The sequence below is a fragment of the Staurois parvus genome, unplaced genomic scaffold (assembly GCF_062004578.1).
Source record: "Staurois parvus isolate SC_StPar_1 unplaced genomic scaffold, SC_StPar_1.0 ptg000130l, whole genome shotgun sequence".
NCBI lineage: Eukaryota > Metazoa > Chordata > Amphibia > Anura > Ranidae > Staurois > Staurois parvus.
The window spans coordinates 2,832,533-2,846,061 of NW_028317926.1; the positions used below are offsets into that span (position 1 = coordinate 2,832,533).

At 40.3% G+C, this 13,529-nt stretch overlaps 1 protein-coding gene across 4 annotated transcripts in view; it reads right to left on the reverse strand.

Annotated features, from left to right (window-relative positions):
- Positions 1-2,466: 2,466 nt before the first annotated feature.
- CCK (cholecystokinin) overlaps positions 2,467-13,529 on the reverse strand; it is a 38,543-nt gene continuing 27,480 nt past the window's right edge. For 3 of the 4 annotated variants that reach the window (XM_089672518.1, XM_089672516.1, XM_089672517.1), the window contains exon 3: positions 2,467-2,931. In XM_089672518.1, coding sequence (XP_089528644.1) covers positions 2,792-2,931 — 140 coding nt within the window. In that variant the 3' untranslated portion in view covers positions 2,467-2,791. The remainder of the gene's footprint in view (positions 2,932-13,529) is intronic. The other variant, XM_089672519.1, reaches the window with a different exon arrangement.

The following is a 13,529-nucleotide window of genomic DNA, read 5'->3' on the forward strand; positions in this document are numbered from 1 at the left end:
AATTCCTTCCTAATCCTCTGAGAGGCAATCAGATATTCCCTGGATCAACTTTACCTATAAATGTTATATCCAGTTATATTGTGTGCAGCTAGGAAAGAATCCAGGCCTTTTTTAAAGCAATCCACTGAGCTGGCCAGAACCAACTCTTGAGGGAATCTATTCCACATTTTCACAGCTCTTACTGTGAAGAAACCTTTCTGTATTTGGAGATTGAGTCGGGGTTCACATTGATGCGGTGCGAAATTTGCAACGATTTCTGTGCGATCATAATCGCACTCCATTCACACGAACCATTACGGTTGTGTATTTTAAGTTAACGACACCCCAAAATCAGTTTGCAGAACGTGGTGTGATGTGCAGAATTGGATCGCATGGGTGCTCACACCCATGCAATCTGATTCTAGTGCGGACCAAAAAAAAGGTCCTGCACCTTTTTTGGTGTGAATATAGTATGATTTGAGCCACACAAAATGTATGGCTCAAATTGCACCGAACAGAATTCACATGTGATTTACACAGGAATGCAGTGTGGTTCCTGTGCAAATCACATGCGGTATGTGGTACCACACAAGTGTGAACCCAGGCTAAATCTCTTTTCCTCCAGAGTGCCCCCTTGTCTTCTGTGATGACCGCAGGGTGAATATCTCTACACCGAGTTCACTATATGAACCACTGATGTATTTATACATGATGATCATATCCCCCCTAATCTCCTCTTCTCAAGAGAGAATAAATTCAGCTCCTTTAATCTTTCCTCATAGCTTAGTAAATGAGGTAAAGCTCTACTTTGCAAAGAATACTCAATCACGTGCTAGGAAAATTAAAAAAAAATGAATTTTTACTTGCACATGATTGGATGATGAAAGTCAGCAGAGCTTCCCCTCATTTACTAAGCTCTGGAGCAACTGCTCTTGCAGAATGCAACTGCACTTTACAAAGCGCACAGGCTATTTGCCGTTAGTAAATTAAACCCATTATCTATCAAAAAATACTTGCTTTAGTATATTGATATTGGATTGCTTGCAGTGAGTTACTGAGACTTGTACATCACTAAATGTCCTTACAAAATAAGATAAGGTGTGACTACTACAGATTCCTGTACAGGGCCGTAATTAGCAATTAAATTAGCTAATTAGTCTGTAATTAGCTATTAAAATTAATTTGCAAAGTGCACAGTATATTGGCCTTTAGTAAATCAACCCCAATGTTTCATTCCTTGTTATAGGAAACACTTCACACATCATAATTTTTTGTTCTGCCTATATAGTTTAAGAACACTGGAATAAGCAATTACATTTATTAAAGGGTTAGTACACCAAAAAGTAACATTTTAGTTATAGTAATTAGTATCAGATTCTGGCTTCTTGTAAGTTGTTGATACCTTAGGAGTGCAATCTTCCTGCCATAATTGTAAAAATACTTACTTTGGTATACTGATATTGGATTGCTTGCAGTGAGTTACTAAGCCTTGTACATCACTAAATGTTGTATCATTACTTACTAAATAAGATAAGGTGTGACTACTAAAGATTCCTGTACAGGGCTGTAATTAGCTATTAACTAGCAGAAGCAGGCATTTAGTGTACTGGTTTTGTGTATTAATAAGTGACCCAATGAACAACCATTGACAGTGAAGACCTCTGCAGACAAAATGTCTCTTTTTTCTGAGCTAAAATCTTACAAATTACTGTATTGCAGTTCATATCTTATGGTGACTTTCTCATGAATTTGATATATACACATTAAATATCTAATGCTACATTATCAGTTTAGTGAATACCTTTAAATATCTTTTTGCCTCTTTCTGTCCTCACACAGCAAGAGAAGGGGTATGTCTGACCAAGTCTGTTACTGAGCTTTGATTTCTGAGAGCACTGGGTCGAACTCTGGTGCCTATTGGACTGCACAGCCATAGTTATACATTCTGTTGTAACAGAAGAGTGGGGAAAAAAAAAATTGTTGTCTATCTGACTGAATAAATAATCCTACAACTTTATTTGGGCTTTAATTAACAGAAATGTTCATGAGTTATAATGATGCAAGTATTGCAGTGCAGCTGCAGACCATTGGCTCTTCTAACACTTTCCTATTATCAGCTTTGATGGACATTTTTGTCTCTGGGCAGAAGTGTTGCCTACACATACAGTAATCCTGCCAATGTTAAGCTGGTCGTACCTGGATCGAAATTTGGCCAGTTCAGCAGGGACCAGTGGAATATTAATCCATATATGGGCAGGCTGGTTGTACAAAAGTTGATCTATCGAACGACTTGTGTGCAACCGGACTTTTGGAAAATTTTCCGGGCTATAGCTGGTGATGCTGATGAGTGTTTTCTGATGGTAGTGAAATCGCCCAGCAGGAGGGATGAAAAAATAAATGGTTGAATTAAAAAAAATATGACTCATGTATGGCCAGTGTGTATTGAATGAAGTTAATCAGAATTGCAAATGAAAACTTATATTATCATTTAGTAGAACAGATTTTCATCTACAGTTTATTGTGTAATACCCCAGCAACTTGGATTGACAAGAGATGTTAAACGAAATAATTTTTAATATGGTATATTTGTATCATGGTAAGAAGCTGAAAGAAACACTTGAAAAAAGACAAAATTAAGAAGATAATGTTTTCTGGAAAATTCTGCATATGTGTATTTCATTGCTTAGTTTTACAAACAAATTTACAACAAGTACATAATAAATATATGTTTAAAACACTGATTTGTAAAGACGACAAATTAATTTATTTCGTATGTACAGAAAATGGAGCCTGCTTTAAAGGTAAAGGTGTTTTAAGAAGAGTATTCATATTCTTCAGCACTACGACGGCCAAAATCCATCCATCCCATGTAATCTCTGTCATTTATCCGATGGGTGGGATCAATGACGGGTCTGTTTGGCAGAACAGCATACCGTCCAGTAGAAGATCCTGCTACAAAGAAAAATATCAATCAATCAATGAAATGACTACTTAGTAAACATTACATATTTTTCTTGACCATCAACATAAGCCTGGCATAGCCCTTGCCATTGGTTACATTTAAAATGTCAATATGTCTTATTTTTTATATACTGGGACTTCTGTTGGAGATATTTGCACCTCCATACCTAGCTCCATCCAACTCTTACAGCCATTAGGAATGGGTCTCACTTTCTCTTTTGGATTGGTAGAGGAGAATGGTGATTCACCCTACAAGAATTTATTTGTGGCTAAAAATTATTTTGGTGAACTATGAATTTAAGGTAGCAAATTAAGGGGTCGAAGCATAAACATTTGCTGTGTGAATGTCTTAACCTCTTCCCTCTGGACGTATGGATATATGCAGCCTCTCAGCTGGTGGCCTTTAACTTCCAGTGGCCGCATATATGGAGCCTTTAAAACCTAAAATCTGTGCTCAAAGCGTACTCCTTGTACGCTCCCAGCACAGTACCAAATGTGTACCGGAAGGCTCCCGATGCATACTTGCGATCAGGAGCTTTCCGATCATGTGACCAATGTGACAGCCAAAAAACAAGATACACCTGTGCTCAAATCCCAATAGCTAGTACATGCATTTATAAATGCGTGTACTAGCTATTGGGATTTGAGCACAGGTATATCTTATTTATTGTATTGTGGGTCAGTAGCCAGACCTAGACCTGGTAGCTCTCCCCCACTTTGTCTTTTCCCCTATATTGGCATTGTGTCCACAGTAGGCAGAGCAGAGTAGGACTGGCCATAGAGGGATTACTTTGACACAGTTGGCCAGCTTAAACATGTATTGCAATATGTGTGAACCCAGGGGCGGACTGACAACTCATGGGGCCCCTGGGCAATAGGGGATCATGGGGCCCCTGTGTCCTTGCCCAAACTCAATAAAGCCTATGAAAAAGGTACCAGGGGCATCTCATGGGGCCCCCTACTGACCCCGGGCCCTCGGGCAGTGCCCGAGTTTCCAAATGGTCAGTCCGCCCCTGTGTGAACCAAATATTCCTATTTATTGCAGAGTCTGCTTAAAAGGGTATATACCAGTGTGCAGAGGGCCCTTCATAATTTCTAGTGTTAATATGTGGTTACACCCCTTTAGTACCTGATGGATAAATGCATGTACTAGCTGTTGGGATTTGAGCATAGGTATATCTTTTTTATTGTATTGTGGGTCAGTAGCCAGACCTAGACCTGGTAGCTCTCTCCCACTTTGTCTTTTCCCTTATATTGGCATTGTGTCCACAGTAGCATTTGCATAGGCAGAGCAGAGTAGGACTGGCCAGAGAGGGATTACATTGGCACAGTTGGCCAGCTTAAACATGTATTGCAATTTGTGTGAACCAAATATCCCTTTTTATTGCAAAATCTGCTTGAAAGGGTATATACCAGTGTGCAGAGGGCCCTTCAGAATTTCCAATATGACAGCCAATCCCAGTGGTCCCATGATCAGAATGCCCGCCTCCACCTCCTGACATTCAGATCCTCTTAAAGGTCTGGGAGGCGTTTTCAGGAAGGGGTTAAGAATTCACACAGGCACCACGAATAATCACTATATTGTTTGTAATATGATGACGTCCTATATTTGTCAGCTCCAGCTAGTTGCTATAATGCAGTATTTTCCTGAGATACCCCAATAAAAAAATACTGCATTTTTGCCACTAGATGGAGCTGATGAATATAGGAAATATTCATACTACAAACAATATGGCAAGCTTTCAGGGAGCCTCTTTGAGACATCCAGATGGCAATTTTTTTATACATAGACCACTATGTGTTTGACATACTGTAATTAGTAATTTGACAGGTATATTAAGTAGGGTGAAAATGTGCTCATTTTACAGACTTAAATTTTAGAAAACATAATCTGATTGATAAGAGTTATTGCTCTATTGATTGCTTTACTGTATAAACCTACATGTGTACAAGGAATTCTACGTATTGGAAAGCATATCCTTCAAGTTGGCATAAAGTATTGTTTATTAGGATATGTTTTGCTGTTGTGTTTAATAAAGTGTAAACATGGATAGAATACGGAAGGGTTAAACCCCCTACCAGGATTTGTTTTTTCTTTCTGTGTACGATTGGAAGAGTTTCCATTCACTTCCTGTCCAAGAGATGCAACAGGAAATTTGAGGAATTATCTCAAAAGTGAGGGCAATTCCCTGATCAATCCGTCCAAAAGAGTCCCCATTGAACAATGTACCTCTTGTTCTGGAGACAACTCCAAATTGTTGGATTTCACCTCACTTTCTTTCTGATTGACAATGGTCACCAGTACAAATGGAGAAGGTGAATCTCCTCAATGGGGACCAAGAAAACAAAAAAACTTTGACAGAGGGTTTAACCCTTCCCCACTTTACCAAAAGACAAAAAGGGTTTTGCATACAGATACACTTTAATGCAAAGATTTATTAACTTTGGAGCTGGCAAACCTCCAAGCAATAAAACAAATCTGAAAACCATCCAACAGATTATTACTATACTTCAAAGATTGTTGCTTTAATCATTGTTTAAGTGTATCTCTAGACAATACTATCTTTGTTTGTAGTGGGATCACTGAGAACGTCTGTCAGGTTTTTATCCTTTAAATCCCAGAAATAGCTAGCACTTTGCAAGAAAACAGAGGTTTTAGCTGCATATTTCGTTTACGCAACTAAAACTTCTTTTTTAATTCGGGTGTTGAAGGAGTGCTGGCTATTTCTTTGATTTTAGATTCACATGGCATCACATTCTATGACCGACTGTGGGCAGCACTGTGGGACATGGTGTTGAATTTTAGGTTTTTAGTACTGTCTGCGTCCATCAGGCACCCATCTATTGGTTCTGCTTAACCAGTTTGTACCGGCGCCTCCCGGCCCTTTAAGATTGTTGCTTTAATCATTGTTTTGCATGAAAACAGAGGTTTTAGCTGCATATTTCGTTTACGCAACTAAAACTTCTTTTTTTAATTTGGGTGTTGAAGGAGTGCTGGCTATTTCTTTGATTTTAGATTCACATGGCATCACATTCTATGACCGACTGTGGGCAGCACTGTGGGACATGGTGTTGAATTTTAGGTTTTTAGTACTGTCTGCGTCCATCAGGCACCCATCTATTGGTTCTGCTTAACCAGTTTGTACCGGCGCCTCCCAGCCCTTTAAAAGTTTTAGAAGCCAGGAGGCGGGCGGGGTTTTAGAGTCATATGACCGCTGTGATTCGCCATCACGGTGGTCACATGACTGGAAAAGGTCCAGATCGAAAGGGGAGATCGGGACCTTTCCGTGAGTTATGGACATATGTGCTGGGAGCGCATAGGGCGTGCGCTCTCAGCACATATGTATTTTCTAATTGCATGCAAATATGTGGCCGCTCGGTGTCAAGGCCCAGACGCAGAGATGCATAACCCCTTGATGCCAAGCGCACACATATTTGCATGCGCTTGCCATCAAGGGGTTAACATTGTCACTGAGATAGAAAGTGGCAGGAGACCTAGACATTTGTCCATGGAACAGGAGGCAAGGGGAAATCTGCCAATGTAAACACCTATTCCAGTAACATCTTTTTATGTAAGAGGTGATTTACCTTAACTTTGGGGAGATTTCTAATCACATCCTGTTCTGTCTCCAGGACAGAAAGTGAAGTTGGGGAAATATCCCTAACAAGATTTAAAATGGTTGAAATATGAACAAAGCATTTCCCTCCATAGTATGCACTTGTCTCTATGCAGAGCACTAAGTGTAATTTCTCTCTGCTGCTGCTTCATTCCTCTGCTATCAGCAATAATAATTTCTGGCAAGGTTTCCTGACACCAAAAGAAAACTGGTGACAGGGGAGGGAGCTCCAGCAGATTGACAATCTCAGTTCTGTTTGTGTGGAGGGGTGTGTGTCTTTTTCTTCCAATCAGCTCTCAGAGCTCTCCTCACTGAGTTCTGCAGTGTGTAATTTTAGCTCTTTGTCCCCTTCTTTCTGAACTCCCAGCCAAGCTTTATACATTCTGCACTTTGATTGGATGTAGAGATGAGAAGACTGCAGATAGATAGGTACAACTTATATAGGAGGATTTATTTCTTCTCTGTGTATTACCTGAGGCTAGTCACTTCACTGGGTATATGTTAAGGTTTACAACCACAAAGGTTTACAAAAAAAACAACAACAGAGATTCAAACTATTCCCTAATCAATTCAAAATAAAAAAAGTTTGGGTTACAGGTCCACTTTGAATATTTATTTTTGCATCAAATGTAATTTGTGATATGGCACCTCTAGATCACAATCTGTAAACTGCTGATGAAAAAGATAAAGCTTCTCTTGATTGCTTTACTTAAAACAAGTACTTTGACAGGTTGATTTAGATTTAGATTTACTGTTGTATTTATGCTTTATACCATACATTTTACAAGTATGTTTTGCTTTAATGAGAGAAGCATCTGTGATCACTAAAGTGTTCTGGAATATAAAAGTATCAGAACCAACACTGACAACTGCAATTACTTCAAACAGATTGAAACATTCCAGTGCTATTATTTCCAGGGCAAGTTTTAGTCTTCTTAGCAGTTGTGATGAGATAATAGCTCTTGTACTGGCCACATGATACACCCTGATTTTACAATCTTCCAGCTTTAGGTTGTCAATAGGTTGCATGATAGGCTTAAAGTTAAAAAAAATCTATTCAAGTATGTATTCTAAATTCAGAAAGGTTCATTCTATTGCTCTCAGCCTCCTCCAAGTCTTCAAATTCCTATTCTTTCCTGCTGCTGTAGCCTGACTTTTTGTTAGAACATGGCTATGTTCGCTCTCCATGGTACCACTGTATATAGGAACATAGTCACCCTCTCTTGCTCGCTCCTGACATGAACTAAGGACTATGGTCTATGGGACAGTGTGCATAGGACAGTGCACATGCATACCTCCAAACTTTTCAACTTCAGAATGGGGGATACTTGAGGGAGGGTGTGACCTGCGCCATGGCAAAAATGGGTGTGGCCAAATACTTAACAGTGAGAGGGGTGAAGGGGGTGTGGTTAAACAAAACGAGGGCTTCCTTGTACCTATCAAATATGCTTTGATTGCTGTGTCACAAGCAAGACACAAATGCCAGCACAATAATTAAAAAAAAAGTATAAAAAGCTTCCATTGCAAATGGTTTTGCACAAACTGTGGAAGAGTGCATTACACAAAGTGTGGAGGGATTCAGGGATTTGTTATGTACAGAGTGCAGTATTCAGGAGTGCATTTCATACAGGGTGCAGGATTCAGGGATGCGTTATGTACAGAGTGCAGTATTCAGGAGTGCGTTTCATACAGGGTTCAGGATTTAGGGATGCGTTATGTACAGAGTGCAGAATTCAGGAGTGCGTTTCATACAGGGTGCAGGATTCAGGCATGTGTTATGTACAGAGTGCAGGAGTCAGGAGTGCATTTCATACAGAGTGCAGGATTCAGGAATGCGTTTCATACAGGGTGCAGGATTCAGGCATGCGTTATGTACAGAGTGCAGGAGTCAGGAGTGCATTTCATACAGAGTGCAGGATTCAGGAGTGCGTTTCATACAGGGTGCAGGATTCAGGCATGCGTTATGTACAGAGTGCAAGAGTCAGGAGTGCATTTCAAACAGAGTGCAGGATTCAGGAGTGCGTTTCATACAGAGTGCAGGATTCAGGAGTGTGTTTCATACAGAGTGCAGGATTCAGGAATGCATTTCATACAGAGTGCAGGATTCAGGAGTGTGTTTCATACAGAGTGCAGGATTCAGGAGTGTGTTTCATACAGAGTGCAGGATTCAGGAGTGCGTTTCATACAGAGTGCAGGATTCAGGAGTGTGTTTCATACAGAGTGCAGGATTCAGGAGTGTGTTTCATACAGAGTGCAGGATTCAGGAGTGTGTTTCATACAGAGTGCAGGATTCAGGAGTGTGTTTCATACAGAGTGCAGGATTCAGGAGTGCGTTTCATACAGAGTGCAGGATTCAGGAGTGTGTTTCATACAGAGTGCAGGATTCAGGAATGCATTTCATACAGAGTGCAGGATTCAGGAGTGCGTTTCATACAGAGTGCAGGATTCAGGAGTGTGTTTCATACAGAGTGCAGGATTCAGGAGTGTGTTTCATACAGAGTGCAGGATTCAGGAATGCATTTCATACAGAGTGCAGGATTCAGGCATGCATTACATACAGAGTGTAAAGGTTCAGGAGTGCGTTTCATACAGAGTGCATAATTCAGGAGTGTGTTTCATACAGAGTGCAGGATTCAGGAGTGTGTTTCATACAGAGTGCAGGATTCAGGAATGCATTTCATACAGAGTGCAGGATTCAGGCATGCATTACATACAGAGTGTAAAGGTTCAGGAGTGCGTTTCATACAGAGTGCATAATTCAGGAGTGTGTTTCATACAGAGTTAAGGATTCAGGAGTGCATTTCATACAGAGTGCAGGACTCAGGTATGCATTACATACAGAGTGCAAAGGTTCAGGAGTGCGTTTCATACAGAGTGCAGGATTCAGGAATGCGTTATGCACAGAGTGCAGGATTCAGGGATGCGTTACATACAGAGTGCAGAATTCAGGAGTGTGTTTCATACAGGACCTGCAGCAGTGTGCACATCTAGCACAGCCAGGGATTGGTGAACAAGCCGGCGGGGGACATAGCTGCAATGGGAGAGAGTGCAGCTGTCAAGTCCAACCTGTGATGACAGGGATGGGTGGGGCTGATATGTGTTTCACGGGCTTCACCCCCTTTTGAAAACAACTCACTTATAGGGAATTAACCGGCATTTATACAGTGCCAGCTGGGAAAAAGGTGGCAAGGGGCAGGACCAATTGGAACTACGGCATGTGCAGTGGTTCCAATTGGTCCTGCTCCTTGTCACCGTCTTCCCTGGCCAGCAATGTATAAATGCTGGCTGTTTGTCTATGCAATGCTTGCTTGATGAAGGGGATGGAGCCCCTGAAACACATATCGGCCCTGCTCATCCTTGACATCACAGGTTGGAGTTGACAGCTGCACACTCTCTCTCGCTGGTTCTAATGGATGTGAGGGGGATTTAAAAGGCCATAAAGGACATTACATGGAGGCAGAAAAATTCAGTAAGAAACAATTTCATGAAAAATAGATCATATAGCCTTTAATTGGATACAGTTTAGCCTCAGTTCACACTATGAACCGCATGTGAATTGCACAGAAACTTCACTGTATTCCTACGTAATTCACATGCAATTCATTTTGAATGGGCTCAAGTCACACCATCTCTCACCATTGACATACATGCACTTTTTTTGGAGCTGCACTGCAACTGGATCGCATGGTCCTGTGTATTCCAGTGCAGGCAAACACATTTGCGTTTGGGGTGTCATAAATTTGTATTGATACCTGCAGCAAACTACAAGGCAGTGCAATTGGAATGCAGTATGGGAAACATGCACGGATGGCAGCGTTTCCCACACAGCATAAGAGTGAACCTAGGCTTAGTGTCACTTTAATCAATCTGCTTGGATCTAATGGAACTTTTTATAACTTATTTAAGAACTCAAATTTACATTTCCATGTATTTTTTTTTATGTGGTATATTGTACAATTAGTCTGCAAAATGTGTGACCAGCTTCAGAAGTGACAGATTCTTACAGACTGTACGCTCTTTGAGGGTTAGGGACTGATGTGAATGTTCAATATATATGTAAAGCGCTGCCTAAATTGATGGCGCTATAAAAGTACCTGTAATAAATAATAAATAAATAATAAGGCCCTCACTTCTTGATGTTTAGGAAGCAAATGCTAGATAGATGTAAAAAGCTCAGGAAGAACAATTGCTACACATTGTACCTGTTTATAATAATAAATAAATAAGCAGTCATAGTAAAATATGTAGACATGGATATACAACAGCATCAGTCATACCTAAACTCCCATGCAGCATGATTCTGGGAGTTAAAATGATCATGTCACCACAGGGTCACTTGTAAACAAAGTCCATACTTACCTTTCTGGTGGCTCTTGTCATCAAACTCTTCACTGCTCCCTATCCGCTACAGGTATTCAACAGCTCTAGGTTTGTTGACTATCTGCTCCCCCTACCGGTTACTCTGGCTGGTTCATACATCCAATTGTGACATATGAATCAGTTGGTGGAACTATAGCGTGCTGCAGGGGGATCCTGAAAATGTTAAATATTTGCAGACCAAACAAAAGGTCTTTTTTTGCCTTTTATGTCTTTTTATGCCTTTTTTATGCCTTAATTAAGCTTTTTATGTCTTTTTTATGCCTGAAAATGTTGAATAGTTGCAGAGCAAAGGAAAGGTCTTTTTTTTGCTCTTTTTTATGGCATGGACTTTGTTTACAAGTGACCCTTTGGTCGTTTAGGATATGTCCCCTATGTCTAACATCCTGACAAGTGCATGTAAGGAATAATAATACATAAATATTCAGATTTTGCCCAAGCAAGGAGAGTTACACGATATATGAACACAGCAGACAAAAAGCAAATAAAACAGTGAGTACAAGAAAAGCTCTTATGAAAAGTACGTAGCAGTTCATTGTATACCATGTAATCAAATAGCAAATGAATCATACATACAAACCAAAGCCCAAAACTCATTTAAGGGAATAGGGACTCAGGCTTTCCTGGCAAAATAATCTTTTTTCAAGAAAACCACGACACTACCTGCCTATAGTTTGCATGTTCTCTCTGTGCCTGTGTGGGTTTCCTCTTGGTACTCTGGTTTTCTCCCATACCCCAAAGACATGCTGGTACATTAATTGGCTCTTGTTTCAATTGGCCCTAGTATGTGTATGTAAGTCAGATAGGTATCTTAGATTGTACGCTCCTTTAGGGCAGGAACTGATGTGAACGTACAATATATATGTAAAGCCCTGTGCAAATTGACTGCGCTATATATGTACCTGTAATAAATAGATAATAATCATCATGAAATGCCTCTGTTTTACTCCCACCCACCCACCCATTAAAAATGCAGACATAAATGTAGAAATAAATTCAAAACAGAACAAGCTTCTTCCCATGGCACCTAGGTGAAGGAGAGTTTATTGGGACTTCTAGGGAAATCCTGAGAAGTCTCAAAAGAAGACCCTCCTGTACAGGGGCGGACTGACCATTTGGAAACTCGGGCACTGCCCGAGGGCCCGGGGTCAGTAGGGGGCCCCATGAGATGCCCCTGGTACCTTTTTCATAGGCTTTTTTGAGTTTGGTCAAGGACACAGGGGCCCCATGATCCCCTATTGCCCGGGGGCCCCATGAGTTGTCAGTCCGCCCCTGCTCCTGTACTATGTAAGCTGTTTTACAGGTGGAACCTTTTTTCAGCCCCCCTCTGATTTCACTGAAGGGCATAAAAGCATGGCAGGAGCCTATAAGTTCCATGTGTACCATTCCACATATCTGGTACATGAAGAACAGCGATTCAGCCTTTCCTGTTAGGATAACCCTTCAAAAACTTTGGCTGCATTGTAAGTATGATGTCATAGGAAAGGGGCAGGTTTTTAGTTCTGAATATAATTATAAAAAATACTGTAGGGCTATTGCTAATGGTTACCACTAATCACTATCATGGAAATATGTCATTTATTAAAACCAGTTTTAACAACACTGACTGCACCTTTCAACAACAAGCCTGTTGTTCTTCTAGCTTTGTTGCTGTCAGTGATACTATGTAACATAACCATGTAAAGGAAAGGAAGCCTGCTGAAACATTACATTCTTCAGAAGGAAGTAACTTTGCATGGATATACTGTTTTATATTTGTCTGTATAGTGTATGACAGTAGGATGCTTTATACGCCTAAAGTTTTACTAAACCCAGGACCCTGTATTCAATATATCTGGTCTCCCACAGTACACACAACATGGAAATGCAATTATTTTAGTAAATATAAACTGCTTAATACCTTTTCTCATCGGCAGTATAGAGCAGTCTTGAGACTTCTATCAGTATCCAGCTGAGAACTGGTTAAAGCTTGTAGGAGGAGTTTTTGTTCTCCTCTCACTTTCCAATGAGGTTGCATGACCCGTGACCTTCTGTCTGGAACAGCGCTGATTGACCCTGTGCTGATCACATGCACCCTCCCAAAAAAACTCTCTAGCAATACACACCAAACTGAGCATGCGCATAGTGACTCCAAGAGCTCTATACTGTCAGCAGATGGATTGGAGACAGCAGAAGGGGAGGATCAGAGAAGACAGGATCAAACAGCCTTTTTGCACAGTGCAGAGGATTAACCGCTTAGGTTCCACAATGAGTATAACAAGCATGCTTTACTGCATATACACTGATTTTACGAATGTCGGTTTAGTAACTTTAATGTTACTTTACATAGATGTATGTTTTTATCATTTCCTTTGTGTATTAAATAAATTATTATGTTTTTAGAAATACAAATTTTGGTGTGATTTTTTTTTTTTTGTAAGCGCTGAAACCAAAGTCTATATTAAATGTTACTTAGTTCATGGCTATCTCCAATCATTTATGTGCAATATTTTAAGAGTTAATTCTGACATGGTAAGCTTTAAATGGAATTTCCCGTATTCTATAAATTAACACTAGGACACTATGAAATTATTGTGCTATCAACAATATGTGATT